The following is a 22010-nucleotide window of genomic DNA, read 5'->3' as shown; positions in this document are numbered from 1 at the left end:
ACCGTTTTATTGGTTGAACGTTCACAATCCTCGCGTAGGCATGCGAAATACTGCCAGTGAGTCAGTGTTTCATAGTCCGAAATTCACAACACACTACCCACAGCTGCATCTACGCAACATCGCCCACGCACCAATCTCCATAGAAAGAGTTGTTTACGTTTTAAATAGTCCTGAGCTAGACACTTCATTATACAGCTAAAGGGGTGTTTCGGGAAAATATGAAGTATTGTAGTATGAAGTATATTTTTTGGCTTGTTTTGACTTTTGAACCGAAAGGTTTTAATTTTTTGACCGAAAAGATATTTATGAATGGGTATACATATGTGCTTGGTCTGTATTAAACACTATGTTTAAGACTGGTTGGAGTCTGGATGCTGATAATTACCCTTGCGTTCGCCCCGGGTAATTATCAGCATTAGACTCCAACCAGTCTTAAACATAGTGTTTAACACCTCCCAAAGACACATTTATTCCCTTATTAAAATGTACTTTTATTTGTATACAAAATAAGTTGAAAATTTACTTGCACCTTTCCAAACAACCCCTTTATGAAAACTTTGAACCTAGCTGCGTACCCCCACCCTTTTAATGCACACACCTGAATGCATAGTACTTTGGTTGCTACGGGTATACGGTAGCACATTGGTTGCTATGAGTATAGTACTTTTGGCCGTGCACAGCAATATAGCAAAAATAGTGAATGCCATATGATTCGCTCTAGGCCAATCAATCAAAATACAGAATCTGTGGGAGAGGTGTTATAACATGAAATATGCATCTCGTCTAGTTCATTAAGAATAACTACATGTACTATGTAGCCTACACTAATTCACTCTGTGCTTGGAATTGGGTCCTTCTTTAATCAAACCTGTTCATGATACACAATTTACCTGTTGGGCCATTCTTCGGACCTCCCATCTTCCATCTGCATGACAACTTATTGTTTGTAGCAGCATTTGTCGAAGTAATGAAGACAATGGTTGTAGCTCAACATTTTGTAGCCAATCTAGTTCAGATGTATCTTGATTTCCTAATACCCTGTTGTCATCAAACAATAATGTAATAACAGAATAACTATGCTTTTATATCAGACCCAGACTTCTATGGCACTTTGTTTTTAAGCTAAATGCACATTCAATATTACCACTGCAGATAAAAACAATTCAAATGTATGAAATAAGAAATCAATTGTAAGTCCAACCAATTTACATTTACTTGTTTAAAAATACAGGGTGATTTAAAAAAGGTAATGCAAAAATTGACTAGTATTTGAAAGTTATGAGCTCGAAAGGTGTCAAAGTGGTGCCATATTTAAGGGTAGTTGATTAGCTATCCATCGTTATTTGATTTGATTTGATTTATTTCTATTCATCATGCTTATAACATTTCAAATTAACAGACTTTACAACTACATGATGAATGGTGGAGGCTGGCCGAAGCCGAAGCTCGTAATTAGCCAGGCCATCAATTGGTCCTTGATGTCTTATTTACATCTCTGCTGTAACAGATGACGGAATACCATTAATTTCAAAACAAAGGCCCCCTCCAAAAAAACCAACGACAACAACAACAACAACTTTTCAAACTTTGCCTGATTCAGGGTGAATTGAGCTGATCAAAAACTGTGGTCACAATAAATAATGTGTCGAATGGGGAGGTAGACTTATATGAGCATAAACAGTATCATGTTTAATGATAAAATAAACCATTTTAAATCTTTTTTTCTTTTAAAAATAACTACATGTACCTAATGCCAAAATGTACTCAAGACATAGCTTGGGCACCAGCCCAACTTTGCATGGTTTTGGCTAATCCCAATCGCAAGATACAGGGCGAGTCAAAAAAGCGGAACCCAAACCCCAAATTTTATATTTCATATTTTAAAAAATATGTAGCCCCAAAATTATAATGACTGGAAAGCCAATGTTATAAGCTACTTTTAGATGAAAAAAATTACTGAAATTGCTCACTCTGTTCAAAATATATATCACCATTTAAACACAATGACCCAAAACCTGTCTCATCCAAAAATGCGATTTCAAAATTACAAATATTCAACAAAGTCCTTTTGAAGGCCCCGTCTTTAAAAAAACCAAAATGGATTATATAAATCATATTGTTTGCCTAACCAGGGTTGATAATAAAGATATTGTGTACTACAGTTGTTGACAGTTGTTGAAACAAGTATTCTGTGTCATTTTCTTTGATGCTCCAAACAGTCAAAACACACAATAAATTGCTTTTTTTTCTTTTCTTTTTTTGACTCACCCTGTATTTTTGCAAGCATTTTGAAATGAAATATATAATTTCACACTGTAAGATATTAATTATTTATGATTAACTCACTACTTGGTTTTGCCCTCGACCAACGTATTTTTATGAACAGTGTATACTCAGTGTTGTCCCTAGTGATTGAGAGAAAAAATCACTTGGGTGGGACTGTACTGTTCAGTGCTGTTGGGGTTCAATGAACTCATAGGCATTTCTTTTCATCTTCTCTAGACTGCTCACATTTTTCACAAATTGGAAAAATCCTGATCGGATAATCTGTGGATAATAAAATGTTTGCAATATTTGGTATATTCAGCACGGCTCTATAAGAAGAAAGTGCAAGGTAAAGCTGCAATTCGTATTGAAAACCCTTGAATTGGAACCGAAGGAATTCCCAGTGCTCCAGCCTGATAGGAACGTGTAGGTACACGTCCTTCAGGTCCAGACTGGCACCCCACGCTGGTGTGTGGATCGACTCGAGGATACAGAAGAGCTTCGGATAGATAAACCTGTTCAGGGGCTTTAAGTTTAGGATGAGGCGCCATACGTCGGCTCCTTCTTGGGCACCAAGAAGAAGGTCAACATGAACCCCGATTGCATCTCCCCCGCGGAGAGTGTGCCTACTGCTCATTTTCTGAGGAGGGAGTTGATCCCCCCTCGAGAGAACAATGCTTCGTTGGGTCGGACAAAACTGGTGTCGGCCGAAAGAGCGTGTCCAACGAGGAGGGTGTAACCACGACTGATTGAATCGAGCACCCACCTGTCAGACGTAATAAAGCCCAGGAAGCACGAGTTAACGGAGGGCAGGTGTCTGGGAACCGCGGCCGAGTTGGGGCCGTTGTTGTCCAGTAAACATGTTGTTGGTGTGGCCACGAAAATTACAATGCTTAGATTTCAGTGGTTTCGGCGGGGAGTAAAAACGGACGGTTTGATTTTATTCTGCACTACTTTGGCCTTTGGGGTTGGTGCTTCTTGAGGTTGATCTTCTCAGAAGCCTTCAACAGCTTTACCTGGACTTGCATGCAATCCTCAAATTTCCCCACAAAAAGATCCTTGCCCATCCGTTTAGATGCTGTGGCCCCTTCATCCGCCGCCAGCTTGTCTTTGGCTGCGTCGGAGAGGGCCAGTATAATCATATTCCTGTCTGGGGAATGGTTGCCATTAGTCGCGAGATATAACCTTGTGAATGCGATCAACACACAACTGATCTAAGGGGAGGATCAGGAACACCTTGTCATTGTTAGTGGTGGAACCCATCCTGAGCTTGAATGATTTATGTTCAGGCTGGGGGGTTCATCAGCAGCAGATGGCTGTAATACCTGAATCATGTCCCCTTGCACCAAACGGAGTTCTGTTTCGCAATGAACCATCGGAATGTGAGGGCCGAAATCACATTGGTAAACGAGAGCTGTCTGGCACTCTTGAAGGGGCAGGCAGCGCAGGGCCACTGGACCGTACCAGGGCAATGCCCTCGGAGACAACAGACATAGACGGATGTAAGCTCAATGCAGGTGGGGACTCCGGAGCATGGCTAACTGTGTGCGGTATGTCCCTTTGTCCCTGAGCCACCCGACCGAACCCAATGACTGTGAGGGCATTGGAGCGTGGCTCACCACTTCAGACAGGCCACCATTGGTGCCCGGCTGGCGGTTAGGAGATATGACCGTCAATGAAGCCAAAATCGATTGTATGGCTTGCATACAGTCCGCTCATGGAGATCGAGTCCTCACCCCGGCAGCATTTGCCCCAGTGGGATCAGTCTGATGAGTCCTCCAAGGCTTGAAGAAGAACTGTGTGATCATCGACCCGCCTTATTGGCTGTTTCGGCAACCAGCCGAAACAGCCCTTGTTTTCGTTAAAGTTTTTTTTTTTTCTTTTTTTTTTTTTCTTCATTTTTATTTTTCTTCTTTTTCAGCCATTCCCCATAGCATTTGTACACGTTTTTACAGTGGAAGGCACTTTGGGCAATAAAATCAATCCGATTGACTACCTACTTGACACACACTTAGACCAGTATCTGAAGATGTGCGCTGAACATTGACGTCATTATGACGTCATCACGTGCCAAGTTACGTCGCATTATATGTGATTTTTCTACGGTGACCATTTTCTAGCAGATTTCTGCTAGATCTGACAGATATATATTTTCAAGGCCTATATCTCCATAACTAAAGGTCCGATTGGGTTGAAACTTGGTATACATCCTAAACCGGGATGTGTTAAAGATAAAAATTTAGTGACTTCACGATGACGTAATAACGTGACATGTGACGTCATATTAAAAGTGCAAATTTTGAAGGCCAATATCTACAGAACTACAGGTCCGATTGGGTTGAAACTTGGTACATACCTAGACCAGAATGTGTTATAGATGAAAATTGAAGTGACATCACAATGACGTCATCACGTGACATGTGACGTCACATTGAAAGAGCATATTTTGTAGGCCTATATCTCCATAACTACAGGTCCGATTAAGTTGAAACTTGGTACGTACCTAGACCTGGATGGGTTATAGATGAAAATTGAAGTGACGTCACGATGACGTCATCACGTGACATGTGACATCATATTAAAAGTGCATATTTTGAAGGCCAATATGTACAGAACTGTATTGGTTCTAATCACTAACGCACATGTTGTCCTATCAGCCTTACATGACATAAAAATACAATACAAATTATTTTCCTTTTTGATAGGACGTCATCATGACGTCATCACGTGACATTGGACGTCATAATTCAAAGCCCTATGTGAATGTAATCACATATTTATATGCCACCATTTACATAACTACACATCCTTCCAGGATGGACCTTATACTTGAAACTATGTCACATACATGTCACAAAAAAAGTTACCGAAGCAGCCCTGTGTTTGTCCACAAACATAAATCTAGTTCTTCTTACTCTCCTTTCTTGAAGAACGGCCCAGAGTACATCCATTGAAATTTCGGATGACGCTTGGGGCGCCGGGACCCCCGCAAAACGGATAAAATTTGATGACAAGGGCAGTCCCTCAGAGTGGGATGTGATATCTGGGCAGTCCAGGGTTCCTTCAGGTGGCCCTCTCTGCATCACTCATACAAAAATCCTCCCCCCCCCAGCATCCTGTGGACACGGGGGATTCAAGCCCACTGATCCGTGGAGGCTATTCCCCTCAGGCCGCCCCGTATTCAGGGATGGGACGGAGGGTGTCGTGAAGCCCGTTTCAGAGCCACGTTTACCCTGTCGACCCTTCTAAGGTTTGGTTCCGGCACAGGAGTTTAAGTTTTGTTTAGTAACCTTGCTGGACCGCACCTTCTGTTTGGTTGTTCTGCTTGTGCTGGCCAGAGATGGAGACAGTTTCATGTTTCCTTCTCAGTCAACAGAAATGCCAGCGCCTGTAGCCGACTGTGGCTGTTGGTCACAGACAGGAGACTGCAAACACGGTAACAGCTCAGTGCTACCAGCAGCGACTCCCGAGAACTCGGTCTGTAAAAGTAGCATCAGGATGCAACTTGTTTCCTTGTTTCCCCCTGTCACAGTACCATCTCTGGATGATCATGGGAGTACCTGTAGGCCCGATGCATGGCGGTATCGCGATATACAGCCATGTTTACCACAGGATGGTTTTATTTGAGCATCTGTTACCACAGGACATTGCTTGTCAGTGAAAATTTCATCCAGTCACCATCTTAACAAATTTGTTTTCACTGAGGCAACCCACAATAAGCATTTGACATATCCGTTCTATGTAATAATTGTTGAGCATGTAAAGGATTTTCATTTTGGCTTTCATGTGAACTTACTGTCATAATAACTCAATTAATGTTTAATATTCATGTAGATTTTTTTTTTAGACAAACACGAATAATTATGACAATAAAATTAACTCAAGCGCAATTTTCAAGATTGGTTTCTCACTTTTTTGAATGTTCAATTTACCTTATCGCTTACAAACTGTGGCAAGACCAGGACTTATCGAAATTTAAATACAGCCAAGCATTTTTCTCTCAATAAATACCTTTAAATAACTGAATTGTGCATTGTTGACAGGTGTGGAATTGGATTATTTTTTAATATAATGGAAAGCAGTAAAAGCGTGATGATAAACGGACAGGCACATGAGTTATGACAAAGTTGCCTTTAAAAGTGTTGACACATAAAACGGAAATGCTGCTTATTGAAGCTAATGTATGCTAGACCTGCTATCATTCAGTATTATTACTTCAAAATGCCCGCCAATTGTAGAACACTTGACAATTTATGCACACTTGATTTCTTGGTTAAAAGCACATTTTTCATATCCTGACATTTTTAGTGTTTGTCGAAAACAGTCACCTTTCGGCAGTTTTGTTTTGCAGAATCTTTTTTCTGGATAACAAGGTCAATCACAATTCCAGTCACAACTCCATTCACGAGCAAGAGGAAGTAAACAATAACAAAAATGCCTTTGTCACAGACTTGAATTGGGACATTATGATTTATGAACTTTCACTGGAATTGACCACTTCACTACCAAATAATGCTTTTTTGATACCAATAACGGGTCTTTTCCGACCGGATTTTTCATCTTCCATGTATCTAGATTGTTCATCTGCTTCAAGATTGTTCACATAGTCCAATAAATCGCTTCATGAAGCGATTTATTGGACTATGTGAACAATCTTGAAGCAGATGAACAATCTAGATACATGGAAGATGAAAAATGAAGCGATTTAATGAGGCCAGTATGTTTATGTATGAGAACAGAACAATGATATCAAGAGCATTATTGTTAGTCAACCAGTTACATTAAAGCATTTTAAAGTACAGTTGTCATTGAGCTACCACAGTAGCCTAGTGGATAGTGAGATGAGCTATGGATTATACAAAGATCCCTGGTTGGAATCACGTCGTCGCTGCTCATTTTCATCGACTATTTATCTTCTTTAAATTTATCGTTGAGATAATTTTAATTTAAGGGAAAATGAGTGTCTTGCAACGATACAAAGGAAAAACTGAAAATTGCCCCCCCCCCCTTCCCCGCCTTACCTGTTGATGTGCCACTGATCTGGGTTACTGGCAATTGAGCAATATATTCATGTGGTCAAACTGTGGAAACTATTCTGTCCCATCGCAAACCCTGAAAAAAGCTTGACTGTACCCCATTCATATTCAGTTGCCAGTATCTGGATTGGCAAGACACTGCTGTATAATGGCTCCATGTATTCATTTAGCTCGCACATTATGGGGTGGTGTGCATGCACACACCAACCCATGCAACAGAATGCGAGCACGCAATTTTGCATGGGTAATCTGTTGACAAGTCGTCTAGGTATACATTTTGGCCATGTGTGTGGCAGCTATATGTGCACACTAGCATATAAAAGTATCAGCTGGCACATAATGCTGAATTGATTAGTCAGATTTTAGCTCTCGCTCATGAATATGTATGAGGAAAGTAACAATTCTGTCAACTCACTTTGAGACTGCAAGAGCTGAATTCAGAAGCATCATAACATCTGGTGGCTGTTTGGTTCTCTCATGACCTTGTGATACTACAGGAAAAGGTATTGACATCTTTGGCGATTGGTCAGGGCTCTGCGTAATCTACATGGAAAAAAAAATTGAAGTCTTCAGTAGTTTTCATATACAAACCTTATGGGAAAAGAAAAAGTAAAATCAAAACAACAGGGAGGAAAAGGCCAGGTACGAGGTAAAAGGTATATGGTATATTTGTAAAACCAGATTGTTGCCTTATGAGGTACCAGCAACAACAAATCAACAAAATGGCATTTCCATGTATAATTGCAATTTTCAGAACAAAGTTTGAGACCAATATTTCTTACAATTTCCTTGGAAATTACACGGCAGGTAGAAATCCAGGAAAGCCTCATTTATTTTTTCTGGTAACCAGGTAAGTGTGTTTTAAAAATTGTTTAACCAGTCTATACCTCAAGCTAAACAAGCTGGTAGTGAGGCTCAGTAGGCAGAAGCAGTCTAGCACCAACCTCGTGCCCCGTGGGTACGATCTCGCAGGTTTTTTTTTTAGCGAAAAACGCGGCTGACATAATCCATATCGTACAGGCATCACAACTTTTGAATCCTAATTTTTTTTCCGTATGTGACGTTACGTGCAAAGCTAAGCACGCGAGCGCGAGCGCATTATGGGCGCGCCCGGCGTGCAATCTTCGAAATGCCCGCGCAGTACGCTGTGAATAGCCATTCAGCATCATTTACGTCATCATCACAGCCAGGGGTTAGTGTAAGGAACGAGCACGCGCCCCTGGAGTCGAGGCTGATGTCTTACCAACAAGTGACCTATCGGTATCGTTTCGGTTTGCGATAACACCATGTGGTAATAACTACTGCTTAGAAGATATTTAGTTCTGAAAAGAACTTGCCTGCTTATTATCAACTTACACTATGTAGTTTTGTTCTGATAAGAGATTGGCTATTTCATTAGCAACATATGGCATTCGCTAATACCAAGTTGCAACACTCATGGCTCACAGCCAACTGACACACCTGAGCAAGCAGGACACTCACACCGCGTTCCCACTTGAATTGGAAAAAGGTGGATCAAGATCCGGCATTTTGGTGTGATCGTTATCTTACCGCAACGAAACCGCAAGTCGCGTTCCCACTTATGCTTGATCCACCTTTTCGTACGGAAATGTTGGGTCCGAAAGGTCACTGAGTTCGGAATTACGCGCGCTCTGTGAGAGTGCCATTGTTGCATGGTTGCATGCTAGGCCAGGATGGGTAAGTTTTCAAACAGCACTATCAGAATTCACAGACAAAAATTACGCGAATTCACCAACATAAATCACGGATCCGTAGAGGATCCGTGCGTGCATAAATTAACAGGTGAAATCCAACAGAGCCGCTCATTGTGTGACATCACGGCAGAAACCAATGCATCGATAAGGGATTCCCTGGTTCTGAAGCTTCTCATTGGTTAGAAACGGTCACATGATGTACTACGACATCATTTTCCAATTTTCTATAATCAATACTTCAGATTTGTCACCTCCGTACGTACCGCGTTATCGGCACTATTCTCATCGCATACTCGTAAGCTTTTCCATGATTCTGTGCCAAAGTGAAGTCTTTTGGTGAGTGCGGACTCAGAGTCATTTATGGATGGAAAAATAAGTAAAATTTCAGGAATGAAAAAGGTTTAGTAATGGACGAACACGCAACAAAAATAAGGCCTATAGTGTAGTTTTAGGATACCACGTGCGCTTTTGCATGCGCGGTGCTAGCCCGTATCCCCGCGTAGTTCAGCGGTTGTTTATTGTGCATGTTGTATACGCTGGAAATGTTCACATGAGCTACACGCCTGAAAACGTGTTTCTTCGTTCATGAGACCGCAACATTTTCGCGCCACTCGTGCACCGGGCGGATGTTAACAGGTCAAATTGCCGGATCAGATCCACCTTTTGCGTTCCCATCTGATCGTGATCCGGCAATTGCCGGATCTGATCCACCAATTGGGGGATCTGTATCCTGGTCCAGAGGTGGATCAGAAAAGGTGGATCTGATCCTGATCCACCTTATAACGGTTAGCGTTCCCACTACACACAATTGCCGGATCTGATCCACCAATTGGGGGATCTGATCCGGCAATTTGGCAAAAGGTGGATCAGATCCCCCAATTGGTGGATCAAGTGGGAACGGGGTCTCAGTGGGCACCCCAGTCAAACACAATGCCCAGGGCTCACAGCCAACTGACACGCTCGAGCGAGCAGGGCATCCCACTCCAACACAATGCCCAACAGACAACCAATCAGAATCTACCAACGCAGTCACTCCCAATCCTAACACAACCTACTTAAGGATCAGCATCTCTCAGTTTCCTGACGATGACTAGAGCAGGCTAGTCAAAACATTGAGACCAAAGACAAGTTCTTTTAGAACTTAAAGCAGGACTGCTCGTATCAGAACAAAAACTACATTGCGAAAGTTGATAATAAGCAGGACAAGTTCTTTTCAGAACTAAATATTTTCTAAGCAGTAGTTATTACCACATGGTGTTACCGCAAACCGAAACGATACCGATACTCCACCATGCAAAGCCTAAAATCATAAAAGTGACCTATCACCGTTTGGAATTTGTGTACGCCAAGTTTTGTCCATTTGTATATCATAAATTGGACTATATTTCACAAGCTGCGTTGACGCGATTCTACCCCGATAGGTCAATTGCATAAGACGTAACAAGCAGGACAAGTCAGACCTCAAGCATTAATGTGGAGTGTCCCCTTTACAGAAAACCTACTTCTAGACACTACTTCAGGCTCTGGCTAGCTTTATCTCTTACTTTATTTGCTTTTCCTTTCATCGCGACATAAATAGACATAACAATATTTTTATATATAATAAATCATATATTTGGGCATAAACAACACAAGCAGGTCATGGTCAGGACATCTTTGAAGTGATAGGTAGGTGGATTGAGAGGGAAGCAATGAAACTTACAGTCATTGGGTTATATGTATAAAAACAAGCAATTGCTTTTACTACCAATTTTTAAGCATTTATTGCATCCACAGCCTGTCTCCAAAAAAAATGGCACAATCAGAAGAAAAAAAAAAAATTCAAAATAAGTCATTCTTACTTGGCATAATATTAAAAAACAAAGACTGGGCTTTCCAATAGTGTTTGTTTGATCTTATTTGCTTTTGTCAATTCAGAGATATAATCAATTTAGTGCGATACACCAAAATCGATTTTGTGCCACTTTTATGCATGAGCAGAGTTGTTTCGAGTACTGTGCTATGCTGTCTTGAAGCTCACAAAAGATTGCAACTTGGCAAAAGAAACAAACTCGATTTTTGTGTTCCGCAGTAAACTGGAGTTATCTCTGGATTGACAAAAGCAAATGAGATGAAACAAAAGTATTGGAAAGCTTGGTCTTTTTTCTTTTATGTGATGCTCAAAACGACTAACTTATGTTGAGATTTAATATTGAAAAAAAAATTGTTTTTGATTGTACCATTTTTTTTGAGACAGGCTGTATATGAATGAATTGACCGTCTACAAGACAGTGTGGAGCTTTACAAATTTTTGCTGGATATGAAGATCAAACCAAAATTGTGGGGTGCTGTGGTCCAAAGGTTACGGTGTTCGACTCATGTGCCATGGTACATGGATTCGAATCCTGACCGTGGTAACATGGTGCTTGTGCTCCCGAGCAAGGCACTTTACCATTATTGCTTCGTCCTTCGGATGGGACGTAAAGCCGTAGGTCCTGTGTGTTGTGTAATGCACGTTAAAGAACCCAGTAACACTTATCGCTAAGAGAAGGGGTTTGCCGCAGTGTTTCTGGCAGTGGCTGCAATATGCGCCACAGCACCTTGTAAACCCTTATAAGGTGCTACATAATGGGTCTCATATTTCTCATTAAATTTCATTTACCTGTCTTCTATTGATAGACATAATTTCCAGCGCCTTGAGTACCTATTTGTTGGTAGATACATGCGCTATATAAGACTCCTGTATTATCATTAAAAAAAACACTGTACTGTATGCCTAGATGCATCCCCTTGATGATTTGGCCTGTTACCCTAAGTGTAACCCTGTGTGTACTTCAACGGGCACTAGGTTCTAAAATCCCCGAAAATTTCATGTCTAGAATTGTTTACTTATCCTATTTCAAACATCTGGTTGAAAAGGAAACCAACCTCATGTCATACAGTTCCCGAGAAAAGACGGGGGAAAAAAACGGTTTATATCGGACACGGCGGAGTACAAATATGTTTTTCCTGTCATTCTCAGTCAATGTACGATATAAACGTTGTGTGTGTGAGTATACACACACTTGCGAACAGAGTGCGGTGACCAATCACCAGTGCACAAATGTGGTTTCTTACACGTTCGCAAAAGGTGAACCCTTTACGGATGAAATCACAACTAGCACCCAAACAGCTCGACTTTTTGGGGTCGCAAAAATGGACCCCGAAAGTCATTCTCGCATGCACAATACAGGAATAACACAAAAACGCCCAGTTTTGAAAGGATAGTTGTGTGGATGTTTATCTCCTACTTTTAAAAGTTCTTTCCGATTAAGATCATTTTGTTCAAAATGCGTTTTGTAGGCCAATGGGGCTGTTCCAGGACGCAGTGTACACACCAAAAAAAACACTACTGTCAACAGCCATTCATCCTTGCAATCAATCCAGCAGTAAGAAGCATTTGCTATCTAGTAAATGCTCTACAGCAGAAAAAAAAAAAGAATTCAAGCGTTTTCTTTTTCTTCCTTTACTCCAAGGTAAATACTTTTACTTTTTGCTTAAACTTCAAGCATTTGCTAGTGTTTATCATGCGATCCATTATTTCTATCTAAACTTACTTTCAAAATAGCATCCACATCTCTAGCTTTGCAGAGCAATGAAGTTGCAAAGTTTACAGAACTTTTCTCTTTATGCTTTGGTTTGGATTGGTTGGTGAAGTACGAGTAGTGTTTAGTGAACTGCTTCTTGAAGAATGTTCCCTCTGCTAATGTACTTGATCTGTATCACACAAAATAATTGACAGTAAATAACAAAGAAGGAAGTTTCTGGTTCAGGCTTGTAATACAGTGACTGATCATTTCCATATGTCATAAGTATGATTGCAAGGTTACAAAATAACAGCAAAGGTATTTAAACAAAATATTGAAACAGCCCAACAGAAGGACACTGAGATAATAGTGAGGAATACTAAAGGGTATAACTGTAGATGCACCTTCATTTCCAGCCTTTTGAGGTTAAGATGTAACACAAAATTATTTTAGTGGGAGCATCATGGGTCAAACTAAAAACATATTTCACAAAAATTACAATCAAAACTTTCCATCCCTTTACAATAAAAACATGCGACTAAAGAGACCAAGAGAAAGAAGCAATACTTGCAAAAGATGTGAGTCCAACGGAATTAATTGGTTGAACTTTTGTTTCTAAACAAAATTTGTAAAGTTCAAGCTGATGCCACACTGTGAACATAAACGGTTGGGCTTGGTTGATATCAGTTACAGAATTGGAGACACACAGGGTTACAAATTCCACTCACATTTGAACTTTACCATACCTCATTCTGACATACGTAGGACCACTGAAAAAAATGCTTTTGCAAATATTCATGAATGCTATACCATCACACAGTTATCTTTTCTTGAAGAAGATTTTTATCAAGACCACAATATTTTGGGGTGATTTGGGGGTCTTTTTTTAGTGCAACACCCACTGCCATACACAATGCACTAAAGAACTGCGTTGCTCACTAATATTCATTCAAAGGCACCATGTATGATAAATGGTCTCAAGTATTTCAAATACTTAAGATCACTTTACCATCCTTAACCATATTACACCTCTTTTGATCTTACCTACCAATGCATACAAAATCAATTTTCATGCAGATCTATGAAACAAAGCACATCAATGGTTGCAATGATGAATACTTACCTTGGACGAGATGGACCTTTTTTCCACAAAATACTAGTCCTACTTTCCAGAGAACATTTGAAAAAGTGACATAACCACAATTAGATAAGATTTGAAGGTTTGCATAGTGAAGGTAGCAACAGGATAAAGATGTACGATACCATGTGACAAATCTATGATATGAGTTTGTAAGGTTCTGAAAAAAAAAGAGAAAAACTTAGCATTTCGGACAGTGTACTCTGCCCATCATCAGGAAACTGAACGACGGGCAGAGCATACTATACAAAACATTGAGTTTCCCTGGTTCTTTTCAGAACCTCACAAACTCATACAAGAGATTTGCCACATGGCGCTCCAATAAATCTTCAATTAAATTGCAAACTTGGACCAAAGCCAATCATAGTTAATGGGCATTAATCATTTACTTTTTACCTTTGCAGCATTTGTTTTCTTCTCTCACTTACACTTCTTGTGAGACTCTATGAAAAAAAAAAAAAAAAATACAATTCAGTAAAGCTAAATTTGAAATTTTCAATATGAGTACCCCTTGCTTGTTGCATATTAGATATAATAGTTTGGAAATTTACTGAATTTTCGTTGTTATTAACCTCTTAATTTTGAATAAAATAATGATTTTAAAAATATATTCATCCACTGTAGCTGGCTGTGCAAACCTTCCAATTATTTCTCTATTTGAAAATGTGAAGCAGATTTTTGAAAATTACAAACATTTAAAATAAAATTGGATGATAAGGTTCTCCATCTCCATAAACTGAATGATGGTACCATTTCGTTCTATGAGTGGATCAGAGCCAGATACAATGATGGTACCATTCCGTTCTATGAGTGGATCAGAGCCAGATACAATGATGGTACCATTCCGCTCTATGAGTGGATCAGATCCAGATACAATGATGGTACCATTTCGTTCTATGAGTGGATCAGAGCCAGATACAATGATGGTACCATTCTGTTCTATGAGTGGATCAGAGCCAGATACAATGATGGTACCATTTCGTTCTATGATAGGATCAGATCCAGATACAATGATGGTACCATTCCGTTCTATGAGTGGATCGGAGCCAGATACAATGATGGTACCATTCCGTTCTATGAGTGAATCAGAGCCAGATACAATGATGGTACCATTTCGCTCTATGAGTGGATCAGAGCCAGATACAATGATGGTACCATTCCGTTCTATGAGTGGATCTGAGCCAGATACAATGATGGTACCATTCCGTTCTATGAGTGGATCAGAGCCAGATACAATGATGGTACCATTCCGTTCTCTGATAGGATCAGAGCCAGATACAATGATGGTACCATTCCGTTCTATGATAGGATCAGAGCCAGATACAATGATGGTACCATTCCGTTCTATGAGTGGATCAGAGCCAGATACAATGATGGTACCATTCCGTTCTATGATAGGATCAGAGCCAGATACAATGATGGTACCATTCCGTTCTATGAGTGGATCAGAGCCAGATACAATGATGGTACCATTTCGCTCTATGAGTGGATCAGAGCCAGATACAATGATGGTACCATTCCGTTCTATGAGTGGATCTGAGCCAGATACAATGATGGTACCATTCCGTTCTATGAGTGGATCGGAGCCAGATACAATGATGGTACCATTCCGTTCTATGAGTGAATCAGAGCCAGATACAATGATGGTACCATTCCGTTCTATGAGTGGATCTGAGCCAGATACAATGATGGTACCATTCCGTTCTATGAGTGGATCTGAGCCAGATACAATGATGGTACCATTCCGTTCTATGAGTGGATCGGAGCCAGATACAATGATGGTACCATTCCGTTCTATGAGTGGATCTGAGCCAGATACAATGATGGTACCATTCCGTTCTATGAGTGGATCTGAGCCAGATACAATGATGGTACCATTCCGTTCTATGAGTGGATCTGAGCCAGATACAATGATGGTACCATTCCGTTCTATGAGTGGATCGGAGCCAGATACAATGATGGTACCATTCCGTTCTATGAGTGGATCGGAGCCAGATACAATGATGGTACCATTCCGTTCTATGAGTGGATCAGAGCCAGATACAATGATGGTACCATTCCGTTCTATGAGTGGATCTGAGCCAGATACAATGATGGTACCATTCCGTTCTATGAGTGGATCGGAGCCAGATACAATGATGGTACCATTCCGTTCTATGAGTGAATCAGAGCCAGATACAATGATGGTACCATTTCGCTCTATGAGTGGATCAGAGCCAGATACAATGATGGTACCATTCCGTTCTATGAGTGGATCTGAGCCAGATACAATGATGGTACCATTCCGTTCTATGAGTGGATCAGAGCCAGATACAATGATGGTACCATTCCGTTCTCTGATAGGATCAGAGCCAGATACAATGATGGTACCATTCCGTTCTATGAGTGGATCAGAGCCAGATACAATGATGGTACCATTTCGCTCTATGAGTGGATCAGAGCCAGATACAATGATGGTACCATTCCGTTCTATGAGTGGATCTGAGCCAGATACAATGATGGTACCATTCCGTTCTATGATAGGATCAGAGCCAGATACAATGATGGTACCATTCCGTTCTATGAGTGGATCAGAGCCAGATACAATGATGGTACCATTCCGTTCTATGAGTGGATCAGAGCCAGATACAATGATGGTACCATTCCGTTCTATGAGTGGATCAGAGCCAGATACAATGATGGTACCATTTCGCTCTATGAGTGGATCAGAGCCAGATACAATGATGGTACCATTCCGTTCTATGAGTGGATCTGAGCCAGATACAATGATGGTACCATTCCGTTCTATGAGTGGATCTGAGCCAGATACAATGATGGTACCATTCCGTTCTATGATAGGATCAGAGCCAGATACAATGATGGTACCATTTCGCTCTATGAGTGGATCAGATCCAGATACAATGATGGTACCATTCCGTTCTATGAGTGGATCAGAGCCAGATACAATGATGGTACCATTCCGTTCTATGAGTGGATCAGATCCAGATACAAATGACATATTTCTACAAATGACATATTTCTACTTGTCAGGACTCCCTTACCTGGTTCTGACTGGCACTGCCATGACTAAAGCTCTTGCTGCACACAGAACGTTCTGGTAATGCAGGCTTTCGACTACAAATAATGCAAAAAGTAATTTAAAAAAAACAGATTTCAATCCAATTCTTTCTCTCTCACCATGCATGAGACTTTAAAACAAGAGAATATACCAGTACCAGTCTTTTATGCATGTAGAGGCTGAATTATACCTGGTGTCAATGTACCATACAACAGTTCAGAGTGAAAGGTATGCAATAATGCATGATAAAAGAACACATGAACCAGAGCTTCTCATTGGTTCCAATATGCTTTCCCCAATTTTAAAATCAAGAATATAACAGAGGTACCATTTCACTTCATATTTGTTGGGTAACACAGTGCCCTTATGCACATAGACTATATCCATCTGGAAACCCCTGAATCATCTTGATGCATGATATTCTGAATGGGGTACATCCTTAGAGCTATATTAAATTACTAAACCCCTGACATGATGTACAAAGTCATACCTGCTGGGTGCATCCATGTTTGTGCACAAACCTACATGTATGGAGAACTCGAAATTTGTACCGCTTTTGTACAGCTATTTGCATATCTGCATTTGTTATCGAAGTCAATACGCCCCAAACTGAAATATGCACACTCAGTAAATAAGCGTTAGATTTCACGATAGACGGTACAGTCTTTGTATATGTACCGCGCAGCAGCATGCATGTCGCATAATGACCCGATAGGACATTCTGTTCCCATCCAAAAACCAGACTCGGTCGACAAACTTCTCGCAAAGAATGTCTTAGGAACCTTGCACTGAATAGGCCATGACCTAATATGCATAATTTAACAGGAATAGCGCATGCACACTGATGGAAACAAAAAAGCTAGTTGGCAAACCATTAGTCAGGTAACGTAATGTACATGTACATGTGGTGCATGAGGTGGCATCAGGTGCTGATCAGTGGCAACGTGCAAATTGATGAACAGCACTGATTGATGACTTTTTTTACCTTTCAGAGTCCCAATTTCTTTGATGCAAAATCCACCATTTTTCATCCTGACTAATAACGTCAAGTTTGCAAGCAGTACACACGTGGCATGCAAAACTGCAGTACGTACAGAAAGCAGACCGATTATTCATGCTAGATCAGGCACGCATGCAAATGCACACATCATTCTGCTCAGAATTTCGCAAGCAGTAATACGAGATTCCCAAGACATCCTTTGCAGCTTGTTGGCATGTGTGAAAAGGACACCTGTTTCAGTGAATCACTGCACAGTCCACTAACCCCAATGCTAAATCACCCACTGCTAAGGATGTCTTGAAACCCAGATTAACCCCTGAAAAAAACATTGTGCTTCACCAATTCCTAGAAAAATCTTTGTTACATACACAAAGAGGCAATTTTCAGACACCATACAAACGGCACATACAAAGATACTTCACAACTGTATTAAAATTGAAGATATTTTCCAGATAATTTTCCCAGATAAAACATATAAATGTAAGTTACCTAAGTGTGACTGCATTGTCTGCTGACACACTCCCATCAAATTTAGGTGACAGTAGAGCATAGGAAGGGAACAGATAATGGATGTGGTTGATGATCAGGAACTTCACAATCAGCTCATAGGCAAACAAGCGACCTTCTCTCCATTCCCAAGCTTGACAGAACTGCTTGTCCTGAAAAGTAACTTTAACAAAAAGCAACACATTATTCTGTCATACATGTAACTAGCCAAATGTACACATGGCAATCAAACTCAACACAGAGGAGACACAAGCACACGGTTATGAAAAAAAAACATTTGTGCAATTAAGATATAAATGTTTAGCTTCAATAATTTCAGTTTGTTGAAATGGTTTTAAATATAACCTTTAATACCATGCATAACTTCCAATTTGATAATCAAGTAATTTTTTTATCAGTTTTAGATATAATGCAACTACAAATAAAATTGGCACATGCATTTAATGGAGTTGAAGTATGTGAAACGTCTGCCATGACATCACAGGGTTGTGACCATGTTTGCATTCACATTGGATTTGAAATGAATGAATCCTCAAAAGGCCTGAAGTCAATCTAAGACAAAGTAATCAAAATTACCTCCTTGTATCTTATGGAGTGTCAAAATACTTTGTTGCTTCTCTAGCTCTACAGAAAACTGTCTTCTAAAAGTTCCCTGTCTTGAGATTTGTCCATTACTCTTAACTTCATGCTTCACTGTACTATGGTATTGCTTGGTGCTACATTCCATCAAATCTGTGATGTCAATGCTCCAGTTAGCACAAAGAGCTTGCAGCACGAGCTTGAGAAGCCCCGAGTTGTCGCTTTCTTTTGCAACTATTTATTTAAGAACAAACACAAAAACATAATGTTAGGTCATGTTGATACAATTTAAAGATATCAATGACAGACTTATACACAACCGTTTTAAGTTGTAGTGCAGACAGCTTTCCTGCACATATACAGGGTGAGTCCCAAAAAGCGGAACCCAAACCCCAACAATTATATTTCATATTTAAAAAATATGTAGCACCCAAAATAATACTGACTGGAAAGCCAAATTCATAAGCTACTTTTAGATGAAAAAAAAATACTGATATTGGTCAATCCGTAAAAAAAATCACCATTTAAATACAATGACTCTAAAACCTGTCTCGTCCAAAAATGCGATTTCAAGAATCATCGTCGCAATTGTCTTCAAACATCACCAACGATAAACTCTCAGTTTATACGTTAAAAATATTCAACAAAGTCCTTTTGAAGGCCTGTCTTAAAAAAAAAATAGATTTTATAAATCATATAGAGATATCATAAAGATATTGTGTACTACAGTTGGTGACAGTTGTTGAAACAAGTATTCTGTGTCATTTTCTTTGTTGTTCCTAACAGACAAAACCACAATAAATTGCTTTTTTTTGGACGAGACAGGTTTTAAGGTCATTATGTATAAATGGTGATAGTCTTGAATGGATTGAGCAATTTCAGTAATTTCTTTTTCATCTAAAAGTAGCTTATGAAATAGCCTTCTAGTCATTATTATTTTTGGTGCTACATATCTTTTTTAAATATGAAATATATTTTTGGGGATTTGGGTTCCGCTTTTTTTTACTCACCCTGTAGCAAAATCCCCCAAGATGAAAAGATGTCAGGTTAAGGGGGAAAATACCTGGAGGGTGGAATGAAGAACTCAGATCCATGATAAATACACGTTTTCTATACAAGGCTGCACATATAAGTTTTGTAATGGGTCACAGAGGCTACAAGAAGAAAGGCCATATTAATAGTAAAGGGTTGGAGGGAAAAATAAACAAGGTTCAAAGAGAAGACCACAGGGAGACATAGCTTCTAAGGATCTTCCTATTTTAATGAAACCCCACTGCATTCTTGCCTAGTTCTGAATTATTGAAATCTTGTATGCATAAGTTCAGATGGAAGGGGGAAAATAGTCAAAGATGTATTAATTCATATTATACTATAAAGAGTTATATCAAAATCTTCCTAGACAAACTTGTAGATTTCTTTAAAAAGCAAAGAGTTCAATACAGTTCAACTGTCTTGTTGTCCATGTAAAGTGATAATTGAGTCTCAGAATTATGCAACAAAAAAATCCAATAACAAAGTATTTAGTAAAATCCAGGCAATCACATGCCACATACAATGTAAAATAGCATAAATCTAAATCAAATCAACGAACAATATAAACTATTATGAGTCACAATTTATATGCACATTTCCGATTCTAAATTGTGTATAGCTGAAACAATTTAAAAAGGGGATTGTTCAATTGGAATCTGGCATATAAAAGATAGTTTACTTGAGATTTGAGATGAAAATTTCTTTTGTCATCCAAAGACCTGCTTGGTTGTAAACACTTTTAAAGCACTATTACCTTAGAAGTTGAGTTAGTTTTATTATAGCGGTTAGAGACACCATCTCACCAATATACTTGAATATGACACTGGCAGCTTGTCTAACTGTAGATGCTGGGTGCATGAGATTCAGGCTGAAGGTAGAGAAGTATTTGGGCCAATTCAGTAGAAGCACTCCTGACTGCACATGCTGCATGAAAACACATATTTCATGAAAGTGCGGCAATTCATTTTATTAAATAAGAAATGTAGTAACATTTGTTTACAAGGGAATAATATAGTAAGAGAGCAGTTTTAAACATCTGGTTCAAAACCAGGAAGGGGCATGGTCGCGCATTATGGGCAACCAGTCACCTTCCTGGTTTTCACCAGACATTTAATACTGCTCTACCACACTATTATTCCCATTCATAAATACCTTATAGGTCAAAAACACATTTGTTTAAGTAGACAAAATTACTAAATTCAGAAGGTGTTGTGTTCAAGAATTTGACATCATATTGCTATGCATGTTCAGGGGCCATTTCTACAAACGGAACATGTGATTGTTGTTCCCCCACCCCCTTGAATGCCCCCCCCCCAAAAAAAACACCCAAATTAACACCCTCAAAGAAGCAACTTGAGAGAATTCTGTAAACTTTAAAGTCCTTTACTTTGTTACCTTTATTATCAGGCATACTTTTACCCAAAAAAAACAGAGATAAAAATAGACAGAAATACCAAATCTATTGACGCTTTCATAATAACCTTCAAAGGGTCCATTGCATAGCCGTTTGTTAACGACTTGATTAACTAGCGGGATGCCGCGCTTCGCGCGGCACCCGCTAGATGGGTAGAGTTGACTGTTTCGTAATAATTACTGTATACAATGAAATCTCGATAATTTAAACTCTAATAATTCCAAACAACTGTTAAGTCAAATAAAGAATCATACCCTCTGCTCACTGCACGCGAGGCGCGAGCCTATTTGGACTCGCCATCAGTCTCGCCTAATTTGTATTTGCGTTCAACGTGCGCGTACATAACGTTTCCTGCGGAGATTGTGCGAGGGTCCAGGACATATTGTCAATATAGGGGAAGAGGCTAGCTAGGGTGAAGGGTGCTAGTTGGAACGCCCAATTTCCGTAAAACCCGTCGACCATGTCACCAATATTTCCGGGGATGGGGAGAAACATTTCCAGGGATGGGGAGAAATGGTTTTTGTTATAGAGGGGAGATGGTGATATTGAAATCGCTGATATTGTGGAGGTTTATGTTTGTGCTGGGATTCATACCGTTTAAATGTTTTAAATTGCGCGCCGATTAGGAAGGTCTTGCTGTCAACAGTTGAATGAAATTAAGTATTCATTGCCGACCGATTGTCTCATGCGGTGTCTCGTTATATATAGCTCATAAATAATG

The 22010-nt window shown here is 39.8% G+C and overlaps 1 protein-coding gene across 6 annotated transcripts in view; it reads right to left on the bottom strand.

The window, feature by feature from the left end:
* Nucleotides 1-22010, bottom strand: part of LOC119739556 — a 106635-nt gene that overhangs the window by 30844 nt on the left and 53781 nt on the right. For 5 of the 6 annotated variants that reach the window (XM_038214539.1, XM_038214541.1, XM_038214542.1 and 2 more), the window contains 9 exons: nucleotides 20679-20799; nucleotides 18841-19077; nucleotides 18247-18427; nucleotides 16741-16813; nucleotides 14096-14142; nucleotides 13685-13723; nucleotides 12592-12751; nucleotides 7717-7844; nucleotides 891-1038 (listed from right to left, as the gene is read on the bottom strand). In XM_038214539.1, the coding sequence (XP_038070467.1) occupies nucleotides 891-1038; nucleotides 7717-7844; nucleotides 12592-12751; nucleotides 13685-13723; nucleotides 14096-14142; nucleotides 16741-16813; nucleotides 18247-18427; nucleotides 18841-19077; nucleotides 20679-20799 (1134 nt within the window). The remainder of the gene's footprint in view (nucleotides 1-890; nucleotides 1039-7716; nucleotides 7845-12591; nucleotides 12752-13684; nucleotides 13724-14095; nucleotides 14143-16740; nucleotides 16814-18246; nucleotides 18428-18840; nucleotides 19078-20678; nucleotides 20800-22010) is intronic. The other variant, XM_038214540.1, reaches the window with a different exon arrangement.

This window comes from Patiria miniata, unplaced genomic scaffold, assembly GCF_015706575.1.
Source record: "Patiria miniata isolate m_02_andy unplaced genomic scaffold, ASM1570657v1 HiC_scaffold_30, whole genome shotgun sequence".
Classification (NCBI taxonomy): Eukaryota; Metazoa; Echinodermata; class Asteroidea; order Valvatida; family Asterinidae; genus Patiria; species Patiria miniata.
Note: the sequence above shows the minus strand (reverse complement) of the source record. Positions and strands in the feature narration are given on the sequence as shown.